This window comes from Pituophis catenifer, unplaced genomic scaffold (assembly GCF_029215685.1).
Source record: "Pituophis catenifer annectens isolate HBS135680 unplaced genomic scaffold, rPitCat1.0.hap2 SCAF_8, whole genome shotgun sequence".
Lineage (NCBI taxonomy): Eukaryota > Metazoa > Chordata > Lepidosauria > Squamata > Colubridae > Pituophis > Pituophis catenifer.
In genome coordinates this window covers 83,923,751-83,949,004 of record NW_027256888.1, presented here as the reverse complement: position 1 = coordinate 83,949,004, position 25,254 = coordinate 83,923,751, and the positions used below count along the sequence as shown (strand labels likewise).

Below are 25,254 nucleotides of genomic sequence, written 5' to 3'. Positions count from 1 at the left end.
CTGGGAGGGACATGACAGCAGTCTTCCAATATCTCAGCAGTTGCCACAGAGAAGAGGGGGTCAAGCTATTCTCCAAAGCACCTGAAGGCAGGACAAGAAGCAACGGGTGGAAACTAACCAAGGAGAGAAGCAACCTAGAACTAAGGAGGGATTTCCTGACAGAATAATGAAACAGTGGAACAGAAATTGCCTCCAGAAGTTGTGGGTGCTCCAACACTGCAAGTTTTTAAGAAGAGACTGGACAGCCACCTGTCTGAAATGGCTGGAGCAGGGGGCTGGACTAGAAGACCTCCAAGGTCCCTTCCAACTCTGTTCTGTTCTGATGGGAAGCAGCTGAAGAAATGTCCCTGGCCTGCTCTCTTCTGTGATGTTTCAAGGCATTAACGTGTCTCAAAAAGCACACAACTGGAATCGCTGTTGCATTCAGACAATCTGGCAGTGGCATCATCCACCTGGCAAGGTGTTCCTGAGGATTAAAGATCAAATGAGCGCCCGCTGCCCACCTTTCGGTCTCCGTTTCATGTGGTAGAATCAGTGATTCTCCCTCGCTTTATTTCCCTCATCCCTGCTTAATAGAGATGATGGCATATTTTTAAGCGGTGTCTCAATCACTCTTTCAGGCTAAATTTGGTAATGGAAACTATTATTTGGTTGTTTGTGGGGTTGGCATTGTAAGGAAAAAGGGGCTACCGGAGAATTGGAAGGGCTTTAGCAGAACTTTGAAGGGTAGCCAGCATTCAGAAGAGTTTCTTTTGAAGACATGGAAAATTATAGTTCCGGCATAAACCACGGGAAAATTCATTGGAAATGATTACTTATCAGGAATGCTGACCCAAAGTGAGCCGCAGGGCAGGCAGGGCTGCCCAGAGAGGTCGCTGTCAGATGTTCAGATGATGTTCCTGCCGTTGGGTCTGCTGGTTTGGGCGAGGACTTCTGGGTCTCCTCGGAAGGGGGAGGCCCGCATGGCGGCTGCTGCTTTCTTGGCTCCCTTTGGGGAACAGAATCCCGTTCCAGATGTTGCACCGAGTTTGGCTCGGAGGGGTGGAGATCTGGTCCTGACCGAGCCGGGGAAGCGGCTGGGAAGGAACGGCTGCTGTTCATTTGCGAGGGCCTGCGAAGGAAGCACACTTTGTAAACAGACCATTATGTAACGGGGCTGATTGGGGCTTTGAACTCTCAATGGTTGTCCTATTTCTGCAGGCTGTTCGGCGGCCCGATTGTAGGTGCGGAAGGGTCTCAGTGTCCATACTAGGGTGGAGACTTCTCTTCCGGATGGACCTCTCTGTGAACTTGTTTCTGGAAGAACGTTCTTCTTGCTTCTCCCAAAGATGCTTTTTCAAGAGGCAGTTGGACTTTGTTTTCCCTTGAAGACGTTTCGCTTCTCATCCAGGAAGCTTCTTCAGTTGTGAGTGAATGGTGAAAGCTTCTTGGATGAGAAGTGAAACGTCTTCAAGGGAAAACCAAGGAAGTCCAGTTGCCTCTGGAAAAAGCACCTTTGGGGCAACCGTGTCCTGGATGGCTGAGAGCCTCCATAGACATGTAGACAAGGATTGGGTGTCGCTCCATAGACATTCCCCTCACTTGTTCTGCGGAACGGCTCTCTACGTCCTCCGGTCGCTTCCTGACTTCCTCCCCGTGGCTGCCTACCTGGGGTGGGCGGCCTTCATCTCTGGCCCACTTCGGATCCCAGCAGGTTGCTCGATTGTGGCTCCCTTGTTCGATTAGGTGGCTGCTTTGAGGGAGGCTGTGTCTGCTGGGTCTGTAGGGTTGATTTGGCCAAAGACTTGAGAAAATTCCTCCGAGTAAATGCAGGCCAGGCAACGATTCTGCCTCCAGGATCTCTCCAGAGGCTCCCATTAGTCTTATCATCCTCTTATCATTCTTATTAACCACCCGATAAGGGGCTTGATGGGGCATTTGTCAGAACTGCAGGTAGCACAGGACTGGAAGGTCTGGGAGGGAACAAGGTCTGGGCACTTTGGAAGGCTGGATTGAGGGAAGGAAAACGGGGACGGAGAAATACAAAGAATTGCAGGCAGTCCTCGACTTACGACCACAATTGAGCCCCCAATTTCTGCCGCTAAGTGAGACATTTGTTAAATGAGTTTTGCCCCATTTTGCAACCTTTCTTGATATAGCTGTTAAGTGAATCACTGCAGTTGTTAAGTTAGTAACAGGGCTGTAAAGTGAACCTGGCTTCCCCATTGATGGTCGCCGTGTCCCGGGATCACGTGATCCCCTTTTGCGACCTTCTGACTAGCAAAGTCTACGGGGAAGCCAGATTCACGTAACAACCGCCTGACTAACTTCACACCTGCAGTGATTCGCTTAACAACGGTGGCAAGAAAAGTTGTAAAATGGAGCAAAGCTCGCTTAACAACTGTCTCACTTAGCAACAGAAATTTGGGACTCAATTTTTGGTCCTAAGTCGAGGACTGCCTGTACGTGCTATCCTCCCTCGCGTTCGGCTTGCTTCTCAACTCCGCAGAGAGCGATGGGATGAGTGAGCCGCTGGGCCCTTGATCCCTGGTCCTGCCTTGGAAAGCCTCCTCTTGGCTCCCATCTGCAAACGGTTAATGGGGAGTCTGCAGCAGGCCCTGTCAGGGGCCATCTGGATTCGGTTTCATCCTAAACAGAAGTAAATGTGGAGAAGATATTTCTCTCCATCCAATTTCACTTGTTGTGGATATTTGGCATACTTTGCAGCCCACATCTTGGGCCGCTGGCTGACGGTTCCGGCCCCACAGCCCTGCGACCTTCTTTTAAAACGGTGCCCGAAGGTTGGAATAGGGGAGACTTTTTTCCCCCTTGTGCGGAACATAAAAGCCCTCTCTCTCTTAAAAAATTGTAACCATATTTTCATTAAAATCAGTCGGAGCCCCAATAAACAATTGACAATGAAAATTGTTCCAAGTGCTGGCCGCAGCCTCCTTTCTATTTTTCTTCTCATTGTTTGAAGGAGAGAAAAAAAATTCAAAATACACTTCTTGGTTTAAATAAAGAAAAGTTCTATTAAGTCAGAAGAATGCCTGTGCACGCCTGCACACACACACACACACACACACACACGGCCCTTTATTACGATATAATGAAAACCGACTGTGGTGTGAGCACAAGCATCCCTTTACAGGGTGCCTGGATTCTTCAGCCTTTGTGCCCCTCTGCTCCTGATTTGCCCCGCTCCCTTTGGGGAAGGCAGGGGGAGAGGCCCGGGCGGTGGGCACCCCTCCCTCCTAGGAGTTCTTCTGTTTGTACGCCCGTTGGCACACATGTTTGCGTGCTGGTGCAGAATGTGTATGTGGGCACATGGGACGCAGAATCTGGCCTCCCAGATCCCATGCCCTGTTTTAAGAGCCAGATGCTCTGGAAGAGGCCCTTGGCTCTCAAAGGAGCCCTTCTCTTATGTGGAAGGAATGGGGGGCTCAGGGAGGGGCTCGATGCTCCTGGCCAGAAGCTTTCCTCTCCATCTGTCTGTGGAGATGCTCCACTGTCGAGGTCATGGTTGTCCCAAAGGTGCTTTTTCCAAAAGGCAACTGGACTTCCTTGGGTTTTTTCTTCTGAAAAAGTTTTGCTTCTCATTTAAGGAGCTTCTTCAGTTTGGTCTCCATCTCTTTTTTTGGCCCAGAAGGTCCACAGCCACTTCTGGACTAGTGGATGTGCTGCTGGCCTCTAGCTTGGGTCGGCTTCCTAAAATACATCCTTACGTAGAGACCGTGAGCTTCTCTTACCCAAATGCCTTTACCTGAGGTGCATCGGAAAGTCCTGCAGAGGCGGGAAGGCAGGTGATGCTTTGAAGGACAGAATTGAAGGTCAGGGCTCCCAGATGCTCCAACTGCACCGCATGCCCACCTGTGCCCCGAGGCCATGGCAAGTGAGCGGGGCCCTTGGGCTCTGTGCATGGAGGTAGCCAGCGGCCTGCAGAACAGCTCCCATGTCCTGCTCCCTTCCCCAGGACCACATCCCATTGCAGCTGTTCTGGCTTCCCAAAAGGGCTCTCGAGCAAAACAATTCCTTGGCAGCGTCTTCTGAGCCATGCAGGTGTGTCCCCCTGGCCATGTGGCAGCAGCTGCATTTCCTGGAGCAGCTTTTGCCTGGTTATGCGGCCGACCGAGGTGTATAGAGCCAGCGCCTCCCCACACGCTTGGCCTGGGAAAGGCTGTCCCGCCTGCCCCAAAGAAGCCGTTTCAGCCTAATGAGGGTCTACATCAAAAGGCCTCTGGCCGAAGACACGGCCCGGTAGCTGCCCTTCAAAACGTGCGAGAAGAACAAGAAGTAGAAAGAGACCCAAGTTGCGGAAGGAGACCCCTCCCTCTTTCCCACCACTTGAGGTTCAGAGGATGCTTTGAAGAACCGGGAAGCCACGGAGGAACCTGAAATCGACGTTGGCCACGGTGTTCGATTGCGAATCTCACCCTGCAGTTGAGAAGGAGGCTGTGCTTCTGCCTCAGGGTCTTTCAGATGGACGGACAGATGGAGGGTGATTTATCTGAGGTCAGGGAACAAAGACACACTCAGACACCATGATGGAGTAATTAGAAGTGCAACATTTCAAATAGTGAAAAGGAGAAAATTATGGAGAGTTGCAAAACTGACAAACTTTATAAGAAACAGAGAGTGGTTAGCTGAGGCCACCAGTGAATTTGGAGTCCAGCATGCTCTGACCCCAATTCTGATCCACCCATGAGAGGAGGGGAGTTTGCAGGGGAACTCAAAAAAAAAGGGGGGGGGACTTGTGCTATGGATCCCCCCCCCGCAATTGAAGCAGCATCCTGCAATCAGCACACAATGCACACAGAAATGGTGTAGGGATTTGATCTGGGATTGTGCCCTGCATTTGTGCCTGCAGATGCCCCCAGTCAAGAATTTAGCCCTATCTGGTCCCCTGAAACAGGGGGCCCCAAACCCTGGCCCAGTATGGGGCTGCTGCTCCTTTGGAACTGGGCCGTGCAAACAGCAGGTAAGCAGATGTGGGCACTCATCTGCGCATGCGTGAAGTAATACAGGTGTGGATGAGTACCACTGCTCATGCAAATGGAGCTGTGCACATGTGCTTACCTGCTGCTCGCACAGGTTAAGGTTAAGGTTTATTAAATTTGTATACCGCCCTTCTCCCGAAGGACTCAGGGCAGTGAACAGCCAAGATTAAAATACATACAATATAAAAATTAAAATAAATTAAAACAGAATTAAATCAAATTGGCTTTCCAAAATTTAAAACCCTTTGCCCATAAAATAACCCATTAAAATTTTAAGCCAGCCCGGCTTGCTGAAATAGGAAGGTCTTCAAAGCTCGACGGAAAGTACGGAGGTCCGGCCGAGATCAGTCGTATTCCTGGGGGTAGCTCGTTCCAGAGGGCGGGTGCCCCCACAGAGAAGGCTCTCCCCCTGGGGGTTGTCAGTCGACATTGCTTGACCAACGGCACCCTGAGGAGACCCTCTCTGTGGGAGCGGATTGGCCGGTGGGAGGTTATCGGTGGCAGAAGGTGGTCTCGTAAATACCTGGGCCCTAAGCCATGGAGCGCTTTAAAGATGAGAACCAATACCTTGAAGCGCACCCGGAAGACCACCGGGAGCCAGTGCAGCTCGCGCAGGAGAGGTGTTACATGGGAGCGCTATGTCGTCCCCATAATAACCCACGCGGCTGCATTCTGGACCAGCTGGAGCCTCTAGGTGCTCCTCAAGGAGAGCCCCATGTAGAGAGCATTGCAGTAGTCCAGGCGAGAGGTGACGGCGTGAGTGACCGTGCATAAGGAGTCCCGATCCAGAAAGGGATGCAACTGGCGTATCAGGCGAACCTGATAAAAAGTCCTCCCGGCCACGGCTGTCAAATGCTCTTCTAAAGACAGCCGTGAGTCCAGGAGGATGCCCAAGTTATGAGCCCTTTCCGTGGGGGCCAATGACTCCCCCCCAATAGCCAGCGATGGCACCAACTGACTATATCGGGAAGCCGGCAGCCACAGCCATTTGGTCGTGGAGGGGTTGAGTCGGAGCCTGTTCCTCCCCATCCAGACCCGCACGGCCTCCAGGCACCGGGACATCACTTCAAGGGCATCGTTGGGGTGGTCTGGGGTGGAGATGTACAGCTGAGTGTCATCAGCGTACAGATGGCACCGCACCCCAAATCCACGGATGATCTCACCCAGCGGCTTCACATAAATGTTGAACAGGAGAGGTGAGAGGACCGACTCCTGCGGCACCCCACAAACAAGGTGCCTCGAGGTCGACCTTTGCCTCCCAGCCAACATGGACTGCAACCGGTCGGAGAGATAAGAGGAGAACCACCATAGAACGGTGCCTCTCACTCCCAACCCCTCCAGCCGGCGCAGCATGATACCATGGTCGATGGTATCAAAAGCCGCTGAGAGATCTAATAGGACCAGGACAGAGGAACATCCCCTGTCCCGAGCCCTCCAGAGATCATTGACCAACGCGACCAATGCCGTTTCCGTGCTGTACCCAGGCCTGAAGCCGGACTGGAACGGATCCAGATAGAGAGTTTCATCCAGGTACTGCGGGAGCTGTCGCGCAACCACACCATTTTCTCTCCCTCCCTCCCTCCCTCCCTCCCTCCCTCCCCAGCCGGTCCACAGAGCCGGAAAGGTTGGGGACCACGGGCCCCTCCGTGGGGAGCCTTTAGGAAGAGGGGGAAATTCTTGCGCGCTCTTGGTACGGAAGGTTCCCGTCCACCTGCTTCCCTTCTAGCTGCCACGAAAGTTAAGTGAGTGAACTGGAGAGAATATTGGAAAAATACTAATAATGAGGGGTATCAGCCTGCTGGCTGGGTCTGCCTCGCTGTCTTCAGTGGATCCTCCCCCCCAAGGACTCTGCCTGGCTTCCATTTTCTCTTTGAGGAGACGAGGGATGCTTTTTAGCGCCTGGTCCAGCCAGAGTTTCGGAGGGCGGATTCTCATGCGCGCAGCCTCTGAAGCCGAGCCAGGTCCCAGCTGAAGAAGTGCCACTGGCACGCACTGAGGAGCACGGGACGTGACTCCTGGCCGTTTTGACTGAGTTGCTCCTGAGCTCCTTTTGCCGACTCCAATGCAGAAGGCAGTAAAAATGTGTAGAAGCTGCTGGGACAGAGTCATTAACTGAATTAATTTACGGCAGAATTTATATAGCGAATATAGAATTATAATGACAAGGGGCTCTTGTCGTTGTTATGGCCGGAAGCCTTGGGCGGGGGATGGGACACAGAGGATAAGTTTAGGGCTTTAATGCCTCCAAGCAATGGGTATCCAAATAAATTTACAACTCTTTAAAAATCTTAACCTGTTCCCTTTGAATGGATTTTCCACTTCTGGCTATTATCAGCCCAGGGTTTGATAAATGGGCCCTTCTCTGCTTTGGAAGTAGTCTTTTTTTTTTAAGGCAGACTGTGGCAAGAGTCGGATGAGTCCATTTTCCAAACTGCAAAAGAGGCTTTGTCGTCTCCTTCCGCAACACCTCTGGGCCAGAGGCTGTGATATGCAACCGGGTGGGTGGGGGTGGTGAAGGGGGATGTTTTCAAGGTTTGCAGAGGTAAATTAGCATGACCAAACTCTCTGGGCTTTGCTGACCACTTTCTCTGCAGAGCCAGTGGGGGACTCAAGTTTGAAGTCTATGATGTTTGAGATCCCATATTGTAATTCTATCTATTGATTTCCCACCTGTCCATCCATCCATCCATCCATTGTATCTAGAAACCGCCTATCTCCCTCATATTATAGAGCTGACCTACAGAGACCAAAATGTACGTAGGGGAAACAAAATGCTGTATTTGTAGCCTTGGCCAACTTTGTGGGCAGGTGGCACAAATTCATATTTCATTTTTAGTGGCTCACCGCATCACACAGTTCGATGGTCCCTCCCTAGGGAGATCCTTCAGATGATCTCCAGAGGAGGAGGAGGATCCTCCCTCTCCTCGAAATCTCAAGAGATGAGACAAGGAGAAGCAGAGCTGCCTTTGCCGCTTCTGGGGGTTGCTTAAAGGAGGTGAGGCTGGCTGGGGAAGCGGCTTTGCCTGGGAAGGTCTCTTCCCCAAGTCCTTTTAAAATTATGCAATGCTCAAGGAGGAGGTTTTGTTGCCTTCGCAGCCTGTTTCAAATTACCCCACCGCATCTTGATGTGATTTAGACCCGGGCTTTGACTTGGCCATCCCAGAATTCTCCCATTTCTCCCTCCCCGTCCCCCCAGCTCCCCACCCCCAACTATTACTTGATGGATTTGCTGGAATCCATCAAGGGTCACTGTCACGTTGCAGGAACCCCTTTTGGTTGAGCCCCAGTCTTCTGAAGGATGGTCTGGCGTTACCTGTAGCTCCTGTCCAGGACAGTGAAGGGTTCCTGGTGGGCAATGCGAGGAGGCAAAGCAGCCCCCACCGTAGCATCTCCACCACCGGGTTGTCCAGCTGGGGTCAGGTTCTTCTGGTGAAACACCAGCGTTGGCTTCCACCAAACAGGCCGTATGGTACTGTGGCCAGATTACGCGGTGTCATCTCTCCATTTGTCTCTGGGGGTTCTCAGTCCTCCAGGTCACGGTTGTCCCAGGGTTGTGCTTTTTTTTCAAGATTCAACTTGACTTTCTGGTTTTTCTCGGAAGACGTTTCGCTTCTCGTCCAAAAAGCTTCTTCAGCTCTGACTGGATGGTGGGGAATGGAAGGTTTGATACTCCTTGCAGACAGCTGGTCATTTGCCTCCTTTTAGAGCGTCCTTGAGGCCACTTGGAGGTCTATCTGTGTCATCAAACTTCTTGAAACAAAAAAACAGAAATTTCCTTTTTCTCACCACTGTGTCTCTTGATCCGGCCACGTGAAAGTCGCCAGCGGCCTGGGAAGGGCAGAGAGGAGCCAGCTGGGGTCTCTGCTGAAAACGGCACGGGACGGAGCAGAGTTTGTGGGCGCTGCTTTCCCAATTGTGGCTTGTAGCTGAGAGCCACAGGCAAGGTGGCTGGAGGCTTTTATTGGCCAGGAGGGCAAAAGTGGAATTTGAGAGGGCAGTTTCGGAAGGAGAGCTTTGGCATTTTGTGGCTCATGAGCAATTCTGCCGACTTTCAGTGGGGCTGAGCCCCTGCCCAGCCCAAGCGGGGAAGTAAAAGCCATGGGATGGTCCTTCACGAAGGACTTGAAATCCTGAAATGGCTCCGTCCGCTTGGGAAGGACGGAGCCTCCCAGGGGATGGTATGTGGGGGGTTGCAGACGGGTGAGGACGGGATCGGGAGCCCCGGACTGAAAGATGAGGGCACCAAGATACAGCAGGCATGGTTACCCTCTGGAGTCAGAGGACCAAGGGAGGGGTGGGGGTGGGGGTCCCTGGTGCTCTCTGAGCTGGGAGACGTTTCCTTGAAGACGTTTCATGACCCAAACTAGGGAACATCATCAGTGCATCTAGAGCGAACCCCTTTCTCAGGCAGCGGAATTTGCTCAGCAAGGAGGTTTCTCTCCAGCTACAAGCTCTCTAGGACAGGGGTCTCCAGCCTTGGCAACTTTAAGCCCGGAGGACTTCAACTCCCAGAATTCCCCAGCCAGCTTTGGTGGGAGTTGAAGTCCGCCAGGCTTAAAGTTGCCAAGGTTGGGAGAGCCCTGCCCTAGGCCCTAGGGCACTTCTAGCGTCCTCAGCCTTGGGCAACTTTGGAGGACTGTCTTGTTCCCGAGAGGCTCCACAAGTGGTGAGAGAAGGACAGAGCTCTTGCAGGGTCTGCTTCTTCGGTGGGGGGGGGGGAAGGGGGAGGATCCAGGGCAGAGGGCTGCTCCTCTTCTCTTCTGCAAAAGACTCGGTCAGTCCGTGGCCCCCTCCTCCCCGGCAGCTCTGCCAAAGAATGCGGGGCGGATTTGATCAGGACCTGCAGGGAAGCTGTGGGAATTCCTACTAATTAAAACAATCTGAATACAAAATGCCACACTAATGAAGGAGAATCTTTGTAGCTGAGGGTCTTTGGTGCTCTCTGAGCCGGGTGGCTTCCTTGCAGACGTTTCGTCCGTTAGTCCCTGGCCCTGATGGTCTTACCTGGTCTGGGTAATGAAAGTTTGCAAGAAAACCACTCAGCTCAGAGAGCACCCAGGATCCCTCCACGGTCATTCCTCCTCTCCTCCCACTGATGGTGTCACCTGGTTAGGTAATGAAAGGCCTGCAGAAGAACAACCAAGAACCCTCAGATACCACCCTGGAAAGGCCGAGGAGCGCCCGGAGTCTGGCAGAGGCCAAGGGGTGCTTGTCTCACCTGTGCATTGGTTCCTACCAGTTTACACCTCCCTTCTTTTACCGTTCAGTCCACTGATTATGGGCTGCTTGGCTGCTCTTGATGCAGATGGCACTCGCGGCCTTTGCAGGTCTGGATCTGGTAGAAATGGCAGCACAATCTAAACCATTTAGATATCCGGCCGTAGCTTTCGTCACTCCAGTAACTGCTTATTTTTTTTCATAATTTTATTCATCACTCACACTGTGTTTTTAAAATCATTCACTGCTCTGGCGCTTTATATTTCGGTACCCATTTTATATGTTGTCCCTATGAATTTCACGCACGGGGCCACATTTTGCTACGCTATATGAAATAAACAATATCCATTAAAAACAGATTAAAAGTGAACAAGCCAAAGACATTAAAAGTCAACATGAGAAAAAGATTTAATGTCTTGGATTAATAAGTAGCCTTGAGGCTCCTCGGCCTTCTGGATCAGACAGGCATCTTTGGTCAAGGAAAATAAATGAATAAATGACCCCACTCAAGAGGAGGGCTGCAGCGGGGATGAGCAAGCGGGAGGGAGGGAGGGAGGGAGGATTGCAGGGAAGCCAAGCAGGAGCTTAAGCACCGTCAAGGGGCCGGCAACTCTGCAAGAGAGGCTGTGCTCCCTTTGAAGCAGCCCGGCTGGGAAGGCAGGTTGCTCCTCTCTAGCTAAGGGTGCAAGGGGTTATCAGCTGAGGCTGGTCAAAGGCCTCCTCCTCCTCCTCCTCCTCCTCTTCTTCCTCCTCCTCCTCCTCCCACTTCCTTCCCCTCCTCTTCTTCTTCCTCTTTCTCTTCCTCCCCCTCCCTCTTCCCCTCCCCCTCCCTCTCCTCTTCTTCCTCCTCTTCTTCTTCTCCTCCTCCTCCGTCTCTAATGTGGCTGCCTGGCATCCCTGCCGGATCTAAGAGGATCCTGGATTGCAACCTGCTCCTTCGGGGGAGAGGAGGGGGGGGCGGAGATACCGTCCCTTTCAGAACCTCTGGATTCAGTCACATCCCTTTCTTGCTGAAGACTCTCCCATGTGACCTTCTGCTTGAGCAGGGGGCTGGACTAGAAGACCTCCAAGGTCCCTTCCAGCTCTGTTCCGATTCATCATTCAACCGCCCCCACCCCCGCAGCCCCTCAAGTGTTGCAACCAGATCCTGTGGTTTGTGATCCCCCAGAGTGCCGAGCGATTGTGCAGATCCTGCACCTCTCCCAATGGCCGAAGCCAGGCCAGGGCCACGCTCGGCCTCTCTCCAGGGGGCCAGGCTTTCCAGCTTGTAGTCCTTGACTTACGACCACAGTTGAGCCCAGAATTTATATTGCTAAGGGAGACACTTGTGAAGTGAACTTTGTCCCATTTTATGACCTTTCTTGCCACAGCTGTTAAATGAATCAATGCAATTGTTAAATTAGTCACACGGTCATTAAGTGAATGTGGCCTCCCCATGGACGTTGCCTGTCAGAAGGTCGCAAAAGGGGATCACGTGACTGCAGGGACACGACAACTGTCATAAATGAGAACTGGTTGTCAATCATCTGAATGTAAATGACGGGGCCCCAGGGGATGATGCTGCAACCGTCATAATTGTGGACAACGGCAATAGGTCATTTTTTCCAATGCCATTCTAACTCTGAACAGTCACTAAATGGACGGTTGTAAGTCGAGGACTACCCGTAATTGCTGGTATCGGATGCCTTGGAAGGCCTTGAGTGAAAGCTCCCGGCAGAAGCTGTGTCAGTACGCTGAGTTTACACCTTGCAGTAATCAGACTCCCCTTATCTGATCTGGGGGGGGGTGATTTTATAACTTTCAAATGTGTCTCTGGCGGAGGCCCAACCACACTGTCACTCCTGCTCAGCTTTCCTCCCTTCTCTCCTCTCCTCTCCTCTTCTCCCTAGCGTTGTTGGAAGGGCCGGGCCTTCCTCCTCGAGGAGGGGTATCGTGAGGCCGTATTTCAGCGTTCGGTGTCTCGGTCCATTAGAGGGGCCCATAAAACAATTGTGGCGGCCTCCGGAGATAATCAAAACCACCAAGCCCAGGAGCTGCTCCTTCCCTCCCTTCCTTCCTTTGGGCCCAATGAATCCTTCGCCTTGGCTGCTGCTCGGGTTTTCTCTCCCGGCTCACCAGGAAGGAGGAGCCCATTAGAGCCCTCCGAGTTCGGTGTCAGCAGAGTTGGTGGGATCGGCCTGGGGGAGCCCTACGTTGCCCCCCCCCCACTCGGCACTCCCAGGGCCAATAAACCAGGGGGCCTTCCTGGCCCTCCCCCCCCCTCCCCGGGAAAGCCCCCTTCTTCTGAGGAGGGCTGGAGGGGAAGGGGCTGGCAAAGCCGGAGGCCAGTCTGGAGCCCAGCAGCAAGCAGGATCGGAGGAGGGCTCAGCATCAGAGGGGTCCTGCTGGTTACCCCCCCCGCCCCCCTTCAGAGGTGTCCAGCGGTTGGAGGATGGTGGTGCTGAGCATTTCAGGACCAGCCGGTCTGGAGGCCGGTGGGAATTTGGAAGATCTAAGCGAGGAAGCTTCTTTTGGGAGGCTCAGCCAGCCTGTTTGCTCCGCTTGGCTCTCTGGTTGGGGATCGGGGACTTTCTCCTCCCTAGCCATAGCCATAGCCCTAGCCCTGAGACTTCTTCCATAGGGCTTCCCAGCCCTCTCTAAGTGGTTTACAGAGTCAGCCTGTAGCCCCCAACAATCCGGGTCCTCATTTAAGCCACCTCAGAAGGACGGAAGGCTGAGCCAACCTCAAGCCGGTCAGGATCGAACTCCTGGCTGTGGGCATTGAGTTGAGCTGCAGTGCTGCATTCTAACCACTGCGCCACCTTGTCTGGCCTCTTAATGTGGTCAGTCATTGGTCAAATCCTCATTGGTGTTTTGGTAGCAACGTCTTCACCGGTCTCGCTCTTCAACCTGATGTCATTTTGGCCATCCTCCCTGCACTTCCAAGCGGAACGAAGATGAGCAGGGGGCTGGGCTAGAGGACCTCCAAGGTCCCTTCCAACTCCGTTATTCCGCTCTGTTAACAAGATGACCACATCATTCATTCGTTCCCTTGGATTGTTGTGATGAACTGTGTCTTGAATCCTCCCGTGAGTCTGGATCGCTGATCAAGTCCGCCAATCTGCCGATTTCTCCATTCCAGAGAAATTCCTTAAAGAGGAACTGAGGGAACTTCCTGAATAGACAACAGAGCAAAGCAACTGCTCCATCGAGTCTTCCTTTTCTTTTCCGTGTTATTAATTTGAATTATATTTTGCTTAATAGCTCTTTCCTTACCTATTGAAGCAGGCGTGGCCGGCCATCTGCACGGCTATTGTGCAAAGACTGAATGATATCACGGCATAACATTTAGTTAAACAGCACTGGAAAAAAGGGACGTATGGCTCTTTTTCACACTTGCAACCGTTGCAGCATCCGCGTGGTCACGTGATCCAAAGGCAGACGCCTGGCAACTGATGCAAATTTATGACGGTCGCAGTGTCCCGGGGTCATGTGATCACTTTTTGACTTACAAGCAAAGTCGATGGGGAAGCCAGATTTCACTTAACAAACCGGATTACTAACTTAGCCACTTCAGTCATTCGCTTAAGAACTGGGGCAAGAAGAGTCGTAAACTGGGGCAAAGCTCACTTAACAACAGAAATTTGTGGTGGTAAGTCAAGGGTCACCCAAGCCAGACAGGCCTCGGCTGAGGAGCCAGATGGAAAATATCCACGAATCCATTAACCCCCATGAGACGAGAGGGAAAGAATCACATGCCAGATCCGTGGTGGGCCGGGGCAGCACCTGCTTTCCCTGGGCTGCTGCACAAAAGCCTCACCCAGGAGGTCCTAGGGGAAGGTCTCCGCCTCGTCTCGGAGAGAAGTCCCAGCGCAGCCGTGAGCTCCAGGCCTCAGCATCTGGCTGGGGAGCCTTGCTTGCCTGGGAGAAGCTAGACCAGGTAGGAGGGGGGGTTCATTTTCCAAAGTGGGCTTGACCCCGAGCCAGTTTGGGAGGAAATGGCAATAACTGCCTCCAAAGGGGCCGGGAAGTACGTGGCCAAGCCACCTTGCCGCGTGGCTGCTCCAGGCCCTGGAAGCAGATGGCCGCTCCGCCCCCCCCCAACTCATCTTAAGCAAAGAGCAGAGGGGGGGAGCCGAGATGGATGGATGGCTTTGGGGTGAGCCAGGTGCCTTCACCCCGTCATTTAGTAACACCCCGGCTTTCATGTAAAGTGAAAGGTAACGTTTTTGGGGGGCCGGCCTCCTCCCTCTCCAGGTTGCTCAAATGTCTGAGGGAGCCTCACCTGCACTTTGATGTGCCTTCCCAGCGGGCCCCTCCGGTGGGGGAAGAGGCCTTTATGGGAAACAGAACCGTCCAAAGGGGTTGGGCGGGCAGGTCGTTTGTCTCCCTTTATGGGAGGCCTGTCACACGAGCACAGGGGGCTTCCTCCTTAAAAGCAGGAGGGGAATGGAGGAGGGGGCTCACTTGCTCTAGGCACCTCTCAGGAGCCCTTTGATTTCTCTCCAGAATCTAAAGCAGTGGTTGTCCAACTTTTGGACTTTAACTCCCAGAATTCCCCAGCCAGCTATTCCTTGGTGGAATAAGAAATGGTGAGAGAAATGATGACATTAAGAAAAAGGGGGAAACTGTAGGAGATGACCAGGCTGAGCCAGAGGGAGGGAGGGAGGGAGGGAGGGAGGGAGGGAGGGGTCAAGCACATCATCAGTCTGAGTCCCTTCGCGCCCACAAGAGATCCAAGTTCAGCCCTCCTTGACTTCCTTGACCCTTATCCGCTGCCAATTTGACTTGACTGTTAGTAGTTCCAATCGTTGTAGAGAGTAGCAGAGATTAAACTTGCACTCATTTGACCAGCCTGGGTTCCCGGTTTCTTGTGCCTTGACGGAAACAACACTAACCCTAGTTGACGTGAGCCGCATTCACCTTGTCTCCTTGGCTTCTTTTCCTTGCTTCCGCCCCCTCCATCCTCCTCCTCCTCCCTCTTCAAGAGGACCCCTCCCACTTCTCATCCACTCCGTTCCCCCCAACCTTCTCCGTGGCCCCTTCCTTGCCTGGTGGTTTTGCCATTCTGCTTTGCTTCATTCTCTTCGTTTGACCAGGTCCGAGTTCTCCTTTTGGGGTGGACGTTCATTTTGCCGTTCCTGCTTCGTCTTGACCCGCGCCTTCTTGAGTCTCTCCTGCCCTGTTTGACCCGCTACTTCTCCAGCGATCCCTTCCCGCTGTGTTCGTCTGACTCTGATACGTTTTCTGCCCAACCCAAATCCTTGAACCCGCCTCTGTTCTGCCCGGCACCGGCCGGCTCGGTGCGCTTTCCCACTGCTGTGGAGGCCACGGTGCCTCGGCTGTTCCACACAGTGCTTCCCCGGAAGGCTTTGTCCATTGCTGAGACTGCAGCTTCTTTCAGATCCAGTCTTCCAGAAGTAGATCGAGTAGATCTTCCCTTGGTGCCCTGGAAGGGACGTCCCATTCATGTCATTCTGCTCTCCAGAAACGTTTCTGCGGAAACAGGCCAGAGGTGTTTTGCCAATGTGCCCAAACCTCCTGCCCAGCCTCCATTGTGGATTTCACGGGCTCTTCTTGCCCGCTTGTGGCATTGCCACGAGGGTTTTGCTTTTTATGGAGGCCACCAGGAAGAAGCCGAGCATGCTGGGAAGTTCCCAAGTTGTGATTCCTTGGCTGTAGCAGTGACTGATTCAGCCCCACGTCAAAGCACCTGACGGTTTCCACGATCAGAATATTCCCGTTGGGAGCCGAGGTGCACCCAGAACTCTCCTTTATATAGTTCTGCACCATTTATGTGTAACTCGTAATCACTCCCCTTCGATTTCCTCGTCTCTCTCCGTTTTTGCATCCGCAGTCAGCACTTTGGGCAAAAGGTTTGGCATTTAAAGATCAGGTGCCACCTTGATGCCCACACACTCCTGGCCTCTGTGCGGTGATGCCACCCCCGCTATTCCAGGGGCATCGGCCCACAACAATACTCAGGGGGGCACCCCCATCCACGCCTTCTTCCCTGCTCAGTGACGAACCCTCTTTAAAACAGTCCGTTTACAGGCAGTCCTCCACTTACAACAGTTCATTTAGTGACCGTTTGAAGTGACAACAGCACTGAAAAAAGTGACTTATGACCGTTGCATCATCCACGTGTCACGTGATTTACATTCGGATGCTTAAGAACTGACTTGTATTTATGACGCCTACAGTATCCTGGGGTCACTTCTGACAAGCCAAGTCAATAGGGAAGCCGGATTCACTTAACAATCGGGTTACTCACTTGACAACTGCAGTGATTCACTTAACAAACTGTGGCAAGAAAAGTCATAAAATGGGGCAAAACGCACTTAACAACTGTGTCACTTAACATAAATTTTGGGCTCAATTGTGGTCGTAACTCAATGATTTTCTTCTCTTTTCCCGCTTCCCGTTTTCCTCCCCTATTTTCCCACCATTTTAGTTTTACTTGGTGTCTCCCTGTTTTGTATTTTGATGAACTATATACAGGTAGTCCTCAACCTACGACCACAATTGAGCCCACAATTTCTGTTGCTAAGTGAGAGACTTGTTAAGTGAATTTTGCCCCATTTTACAACCTTTCTTGCCACGTTTATTAAGCGCATCGCTGAAGTTGTTAAGTGAGTAACCCGGTTGTTGAGTGAATCTGGCTTCCCTGTTGACTTGGCTTGTCAGAAGGTCGCAAAAGGGGATCCCGTGACTGTGAGTCAGTTTCCAATCGTCTGACTTTGGATCACGGATGGTGGGGATGCTGCAAAGGTCGTAACTGTGAAAAACATTTTTCAGTGGCGTCGTAACTTTGAATGGTCAGTAAACGAAATGCCGTAAGTCGAGGACTACCTGTGTATAGAACCCCCCTCTCTAACATGGCCCTTCTCCCCTATCCAGGAACCTTAGGCTTTCCCAGAAGGGGACGCAGGGCACGGCCTGCCCAGAGCCCTCTTGGGCCCAGGGCACTCGGGCTAGGATGGAGGGCAGGGGGCTTCAGGAGACGGAGCCTGACCCGAAATGGGGCTCAGGGAAGGGGTTGGAAGAAGACCAGCCTCCGCCTAGCCAGGTGACACACACAGTGGATACTAGGGTGTGTGTGTGTGTGTGTGTGTGTGAGAGAGAGAGAGAGAGTATTTTACAAGCTGGGACGTGCAAAGGCAGGAATTGTGCTGTGGGGCCGCTAGAGGTCAGGAGGGGGCTGTGCCACAAGCCCGGCCTGGTTGCAGAGGGGGGCTCCTTCCTTAGGGAGCCTCCCCCTCCCCCTCCCTCCAGCTGCAGGCTCTGCCCAGGGGACCCCCAGATCTTGTAAGGGAAGGAAAGACACACACACACACACACACACACACACACACACACACACACACACACACACACACGGTTCCCTTGCTGACCCTCGGACTTCCCTGCCAATCGGTAGAAAAGTTGCCTCAAACTCTCGGGTTTTTTTTTTTTTTTTTGGCGGGAAAGGGAGGCCCCCATATACTATAGATAAGTCCTTGACTTTCAACGGTTTGTTTAGTGACCATTTAAATTTACAACAGGGCTGAAAAAAGGGGCTTTTGACCGTTTTTCACAGTTACGACCTTTGAAGCATCCCCAGGGTCAGGGGATCCAAATTCAGAGGCTTGGCCACTGGTTCACACTTACGACCGTGGCTGTGTCCCCCTCCCGGGTCACGTGATCCCCTTTTGCGACCTTCCGATGAGCAAAGTCAACAGGGAAGTCCGATTCACTTAACAACCACATTACTAATTTAACAGCTCAGTGATTCACTTAACAGCTGTGGCCAGAAAGGTCGTAAAATAGGGCAAAAGGGTCTCCCTTAACAACAGAAATGGTGGGCTCAATTGCGATCGTAAGTTGAGGCTACCTCTTAATTCTGTGGCCCCTCAGATGTGTGTGTGTGTGTTGTCATGTTAAAAGAAGGTCCTTCTTCCATCGAAACCGTCGGGTGGCTCCTTCTCATCTCTAGAGAACCAACTCCCCCCCCCACGTTTCTCACAGAGCAGAATGTTTCACTGGAGGATGCAAGTTGTCGGTGGGGGGGGGGAGGAGGAGGACCCTGCCTGGGGAGGGGCTCCTCTGTCTTGCCCTGGCCGTAACGTCTTGGCAAAAGAGGGTGGGCAGATGGCATCCATCTGCAGTGCACAATTCAGGTTTCCCAGGGTGCCTTTCACGCCTCTCTGGTGCCCAGATGTTGGCGGCTGGAACTGATGGGGGTCTGGTGGTGGTAGTGAGGGGAAGTAACTCTTAATGGGGGTGGGGCCCCTGGGGGTCCAGGCCTCCCTACCGCTGGGCCGTCAGGTCAGCCCTCAGCCAGGTGGGGCTTCCCAAGGACACCTCCAAAGGGGGCCGTTGGACAGGGTGGCCTCCCCTGTGTGACCGACCCTCCTGTCCGGTTGTGTCCTAGGCCCAGCAGCAGAGGAGCCTGGAGGGGCAGCCCTTGAGGGCCAGGGGCCGAAGGGGCAGGAGAGTGGCCGGCGCGAATTCAGGGCTGGAGCTCAAGAAAGCCAGTCCGATCTCTGAGCGGGATTCTGGGATCCTGGATGTGGAAGAGGAGGAGGAGGAGGAGGAGGAAGAAGAGGCAAGTCTGTTCTAAGGCCAGGCATGAGCGGGGGAGGGGATCGGCCAGGCTGCCTGTGGAGGGAGGGGTGGAGGGAGGGGGTGGAGGGAGGGGGTGGAGGTGGTTGCCACTTGGGGTCTTCCAGGCTGGGCTTATCCTTTCCGAGGCCCATCTCACCATCTGTCCAAGGTGCTTTGCTTGTATAGGTAGTCCTCAACTTACAACCATTCATTTAAAGACCATTCAAAGTTACAGTGGCACTGAAAAAAGGTACTTATGACCACCTTTCACTCTTACGACCGTTGCAACATCCCCATGGTCAGATGCTTGGCAGCTGGTTCACATTTATGACGGTCGCAGCCTCCCGGAATCATGTGATTCCCTTTTGCGACCGTCTGACCAGCGAAGTCAATGGGGGAGCCGGATTCAGTTAACGACCGGGTTCCTAACTTAACAACTGCAGTCGTTCACTGAACGACTGGCAAGAATGGGGCAAAGCTCACTTAACCGCTGTCTCACTTAGCAACAGAAATTGTGGTTGTAAGTCGAGGACTGCCTGTATCGTGGCCTCTGCTTGAAAGCATCCTCGGTTTTCAGTTCTCCCCTTTTTCTGTTGCCTCGAAGCTTCCCATGGATTGTGTGATAAGAGCTGCAGTTCCCCTGTTGCTCCTGTTTCGGAGCTCTCTCTGGCTTTGGATTGCAATATTTGTGAGAGGGGGAGAAGAAGCTCCTCTCTTGGCTACGGCCACTTCCGGCTGCTCCCTCTGGCCCTCCTTCCAAAGCAGCCTCTGCATTCCCTCCCTCCCTCCCTCCCTGCTTTGATTGACAGCTGTCCCTGTTATATGTCACCCCAGGTGCCCGGTGCTCAGGATTTGGTGGATTTCTCCCCCGTCTACCGCTGCTTCCACATCTACTCCGTGTTGGTAAGTGGCTGCTCCTTTTCCTCCATCGTCGCATCGTTGAGACTGTTAACCGTTGTTCTTCCCTGGGAAGGAGCCACTTCTGGCGACGTGCACGGAGAACGTGGACCAGGATTGCCCCAGAGGTGCTTTTCCCAAAAGGCAACTGGACTTCCTTGGTTTTGTTCCTGGAAGACGTTTCGCTTCTCCTCCAGGTCTTCTTTAGTGAAGAAGCTTCTTGCATGAGAAGCCAAAAGTCTTCAAAGGAAAAAACCCTAGAGAGTCCGGTTGCCTTTTGGGAAGAGCACCTCTGGGACAACCCTGACCTGGATGGCGGAGAGTCTCCATAGGCACGTAGGCAAGGATTGTGTGTCAGCGTGGTCGTTAGCCAGGATGCTACACTTTGTGGAGGCGGGGAGGCGGAGGAGCAGCTGGACTGGCTTCACTGGGCAAGAGTCCTGGGCACGGCCGGTGGACGGGGGCAAGGGGCCAAAAGCGGTTGGGCAGCTTGGAGGCAGCCAAGCTTCAGTGCTGAGCGATGGGCATCCCCTGCAGGCAGGAAGACCGTGTCAAGCAGGAAGGGAGGCTCTGGTTCCTTTGAAGCTTCCTTCGCAGAGCCTGGTGCGATGGGTGGGCTGCCTTTCTGGAGAGCCTCCTCCTCTGGCTTTGCTCTCTTGTCTTATGGCCATTGTGGTACGACCTGCTCTCCTGCCCCCCCCTCGCCCCCCCCCCCCGGGGCTCCCTCTGAGCAGAGCAAAGTGTGGGCCCAGTGCTTCTCGCCAAAGGGGAGGGACTGCTCTTTAGCTGAGGGGGTGGCAGGGAAATAGCCAAAAGACTGAAGAGTAAAAATGATACGATTTAAAATAAGAATGGATACGTATGTAGAGAGTAAAAGAATGGAAATGGAAATGGAAATGGGCTGGTCGCCTAGCAAGAAGAACCGATGGCAAGTGGACCAAGGAGGGCATAGAATGGATCCCACTTGATCAAAAGTATCCACGAAAGAGACCTAAAACAAGGTGGATGGATGACCTCGGCCAAGTGTGGTTTGCCCAACTGGCCAAAGAACGCTCAGGACCGTCTTGGTTGGAGACATGTGAAGAGGCCTTCAACCTGCAACGGGCAGACAAGAGCTAGAACAATGATGACGTAAATCCATGGGACAAAGAATCTACAACCCACAACCGTGGAGCCTTGGTGGATAACGCAAACGCAACACAGCCCCATCTCGCTGGGGGATTGTCCGAGAGGAGCCGCCTCCTGCCAGCCGGTCCCAGGTCTTCACGGGCAGCCAGAGCAAAGGGCTGCATCCTCTCACCCGGAGGCTGCCACTGTACCTGTATTGTCGGATCGATCCAGCCTGTTTGCCGGCAGGTGCTGTTTGGGGGGGTTCCTGGAGAAGAGGGACAGTCGCTGTGTCGGCTCTGCCACTGAATCGACCCGTTTCCTGAGTCGACGCAACGCGTGGAACTGAAGCTCCGCAGAGAGGGAGGGCTCATACCACATTTCAAGGTGGCCAAAATAAAGTTCAAGCTAGTCCAGCTTTGCGTGTTTCGTAAACGCAGTTGCTGAGTCTGCCTGGTTTGGGTCCCGAAGAGCCTGCAAGGAAGCCACCCAGCTGAGAGAGAGCACCAAGGAGCTCTCGGGCCAACCCTGGGCTGCAAAGCTGCTCCTCTCGCTAAGTCTCGCAGTGGCCTGGCCTGACGGCTGGGAATGTTGTGTGAATGCGGCTGGACTGCCGACTGGGTGGAGGGGCGGGAATTGCCACTCCTGGGATCTGCTGGCGGTGACCCTTTGCTGAGTCTCTCCCCCACACCCAGGAGAGCAACCGGATTGCTTTTCCTCTGGAAGCAACTGGTCCCTTCCCTTCACCTGCCCCACGGAAAGCTGATAAAGGCGCCCCATTGGTGGGCCTTGTTCTACAGTAGCAGGGGAACATAGGCTCTGTGGTTGGGAAGAAAGCCACCCTCTCCAGGTTCTGGGGCAACCCTTTACTTCCGGTGGCCCAAGAGGGCCTCTTTCGTGACAGCAGTGAAGCCACGGATGCTTTGGGGCCTCTCTTTGAAGGTCTGGTTTCAGGGGTTGGGGAGGGTTGTGCCCTTTGGGGAGTGCCTGTGTGTGTGTGTGTGTGTGTGTGTGCAGGGGCTGCCTCTGAGGGGCCTCCTTGGAAGGGCCCTGGAGGGATTGGGGTGCAGAGGCTTGCTTTCCACCCAGAAGCCCCTGTACCCTTCCCGTCTTTGACCTCGGAGGGACCCGGGAAAAGGCCGTGTGGGGAGTTGCTGAGCAGGACGGCTCAGGGCCACGGTGGCCGCGGTCAAGCTGGGACCGGAAAAAATGTGCTCATCAGCCAGGCAGAAGGACTCGCATGTAAGAGCTGCAAGAGGCGACTCCGTCTGGCTGACAATGGCCTTATCGGAGGCCTGGCTGCCGTGGAAAAGGATCCCTCTGAGCATAAACACTCCGCACTCCGGCATTGTTAGGGAACTCGACCTTCCTGTCACCTTGCTTTTATGGCTGAGCCGCTGAGAAGTTCCCAACGGATTAGTCGAAATCCTGCTTGGCTCTGCCAGTCCTGCTTATCGGGCAGGCGGCCGGGCAGGGCTCCCCTCTTGGAACAGGGGGTTGGGGCCGGGTCATGGCCGGAGCATCTGGAGGGCCTTCCTCCTCCTCTGGGTGGGCAGAGGCTTTCTAGGAAGCCCTGAACTTTGGCAAGGGGTCAGGCGGTCAGTGGAGAGCAGGGAGAGTGGCCTCCGGGCCTGCCTCCCTCACTGCTGGGATCGGCTCCTGGCAAAGGAAGCTCTTGGAGGAGGAAGAGGAGGTGGAAAAAGAAGAGGAGGAGGAGGCAGAAAAAGAGGAGGAGATGACTGGGGGGTCCTTGGTGCTCTCTGAGCTGGATTGTTTTCTTGCAGATGTTCTATGAGCCCACTAGGGAACACCATCAGTGCTAGAAGGTAGTAGGGTTTGCAGGTGGTGGTAGTAGAGGAGGAGGAGAAGGACGACGACAACAACAATGATGACAACGACAGCAATCAAAACAACTACAACTGTCCCCGGGGCATCCTGCCAGGGCTGCTGCGGGTCAAGAGGAGTCCGGCCTTCTGCTCACCCCTGCAGGGAGACCAAGCCTCCTGTCCGGCCACAGGGAGCCCTCGAACCCAGTGTGGATGTCAGGCTGAGGGCGCTTCCTGGGGCCGGGGATCCATGCTCTTTCTGGCCCACCTGGGCCCACCTGCCTCTGGCTTCAGTCTGCCACCATGCAACTTTCCTCCTGGGACGACAGAGCCCTGAATCCCAGGAGCCCCACACGGCCCGGTGCAGCGTGGCCCCTCTCCTGCCCTGCCCCGGCCTGGCAGTGACACTTTCTAAAAAGTGGCTTGAAATTGGGGGAAATGGCAGCCTGGAGGGGCCTGGCTGAGGAAAGGCGGGAGGTGTAGGGGCCTCCACCTCTGCATCGGATCCAGGGACGTTTTCCAGGCAGGGCCCCCGGTGGGAATGCGGTGTAGCCCCTCGCTGCCCTGCCGATGTGGCTGACCCGGCAGGGCCTGCTGGCGCGAGATACCTCCGGCCGGGGCTGAGCAGCCGGGGCTGCCTTGATAAGAGGCAGGAAAGGCCCTGGGAAGAAATGAGGGTCAGCAGGCCCAGACAGAGGCTGTCTTGCTCAGGGCTGGGGACATCTGAGGAGCCGCCAGACCTTCCCCTTCCCCCCCCCCCAACCGCCTGTCTCCCATGCCTCTCTTCACCCTCTGGCCGGGCTCCTCCTGAGCCTGTGAAAGGAGACAGGGGGCCAAGGAGCCCTTTATTCCGTGCAATGAGAAGGTTCAGCAGGAGACTTTGGCTCCCGGGACTGAAGCTGTGGAAAAGAGCAGCCTCTGGGGTCTCCTGGCTCAACGTTCAAGGATGACAGAGTTGGAAGGGACCATAAAGGTCTCCTAGTCCAAGGCCTGTTCAAGCAGGAGGCCCTGCACCATTTCAGACAGATGGTTGTCCCGTCTCTTCCTGAAAGCCTCCAGGGATGGAGCACCCAGAACTTCTGGAGGCAACTTCCATTCCACTGGCTGATTCTTCTCACTGTCAGGAAGTTTCTCCTTACTTCTGGGCTGCTTCTCTCCTTGATGAGTTTCCATCCATTGTTTCTTGTCCTGCCTTCAGGGGCTTTGGAGAAGAGGTTAGCAGAATAAAAGAGTTGGAAGGGACCTTGGAGGTCTTCTAGTCCAACCCCCTGCTCAGGCAGGAAACCTGGCCTAGACCATTTCAGACAAAGGGCTGTCCAGTCTCTTCTTGAAAAGCTCCAGTGTTGGAGCATTCATAACTTCTGGAGAAAAGTCGTTCCACTGATTAATTGTTCTGTCAGGGAAATCCTCCTTATTTCTAGAACAGTTTTCTGCTTGGTATGTTTTCTTCCCCTCCTCCTCCTCCTCCTCCATCATGATCATCATCTTCTCTGAGCCAGGCCATCATGGCTCTTCTTCTGCTTCACCTTCTTCCCCGCTCAGGCAGGGGCTCTTCCTGGACCGGGCACGGCCATCGGTTGAAATAACAGGAAATTGGGGGCATCCTGTTTGCAGTGGCTTTTGGACAATAGAGCCGGAGCACTATTATTCTGCAGGTCCTTAACTTGAGTTCCAACAAAGGGCCGGGGAAGATGGAGGCCTCTCTGGGAATCTTCTCCTTGGGATGGAGAAGCAGGATCTGTGGGGCAGGGGACACTTCCTCCCCACCTACAAAAGGAGCTGGACCTCTTCTTCTTTGGTTGAAGCTGAGAGCAGAGCGAAGAGCAACAGGATGAAATTGAAAAGGAGGAGATTCAACTTGAGCAGGACTCTCCCAACTTGGCCCTTTAAGACTGGTGGACCTCAACTCCCAGAATTCCCCATGCTGGCTGAGGAAGCATGGGAGTTGAAGTCCACCAGTCTTAAAGGGGCCAAATTTGGAGGGTTTTAAGAGGAGAATGGGAGGAGATGTTCTGAGTGGCAGAAGCTGCTCAGCGATGGAATCGCCTGCCTAGAAGAGTGATGGACTTCCCTTCAGTGGAGGTTTCAAAGAGCAGCTGGCTGGACACCCATTTCATGGATTCCTGTCCTGAGCAGAGAATTGGACCAGACATATGTGTTTGATTGTTTTGATTTACGTAGCAGCCCATCTCACATATATGACTCAGGGCAGTCTATAGTCAAAGGAGACAAAACTCACACAGTACCAGAAATAAAAACTCATCAGAGCCGGGAATCATGGAACAAACCTCCACGTAGCCAGGAGACTCTGACTGGGCTCCCTCCGCACCCAGGTCCCCAGACTTGGCCCAGGGCCCAGGGCTCAAGGCCTTGCAGAAGGCCAGCAGGGTCAGGGCCGAAGGGTCTCTGACGGTTGACATGCACAGTCTCTTTCCTTCCCTACAGGCCGTGAAATGATACTCCCAATAATAGCTATAAGCACATCGCCCTGAATTGTAGGAAGGAAACTCAGCCCCTCGGAGCCTCTGATCCCCTGGGTGGAAGGAGGTTTAATTGAGCTGCGGGAACCGGCTTTGATGTCTACGATAACCTTGTTTTTGCTACAAAACAGATCCGATGTACAATCGGGCTTGGAAGCCACTTCCGGGTTACAATTCTATAAATGG

The 25,254-nt window shown here is 53.6% G+C and overlaps 1 protein-coding gene across 1 annotated transcript in view; it reads left to right on the top strand.

Annotated features, from left to right (window-relative positions):
- EXOC6B (exocyst complex component 6B) overlaps positions 1-25,254 on the top strand; it is a 145,502-nt gene that overhangs the window by 47,826 nt on the left and 72,422 nt on the right. Inside the window, exon 7 of the mRNA XM_070949200.1 lies at positions 19,593-19,661. Coding sequence (XP_070805301.1) covers positions 19,593-19,661 — 69 coding nt within the window. The remainder of the gene's footprint in view (positions 1-19,592; positions 19,662-25,254) is intronic.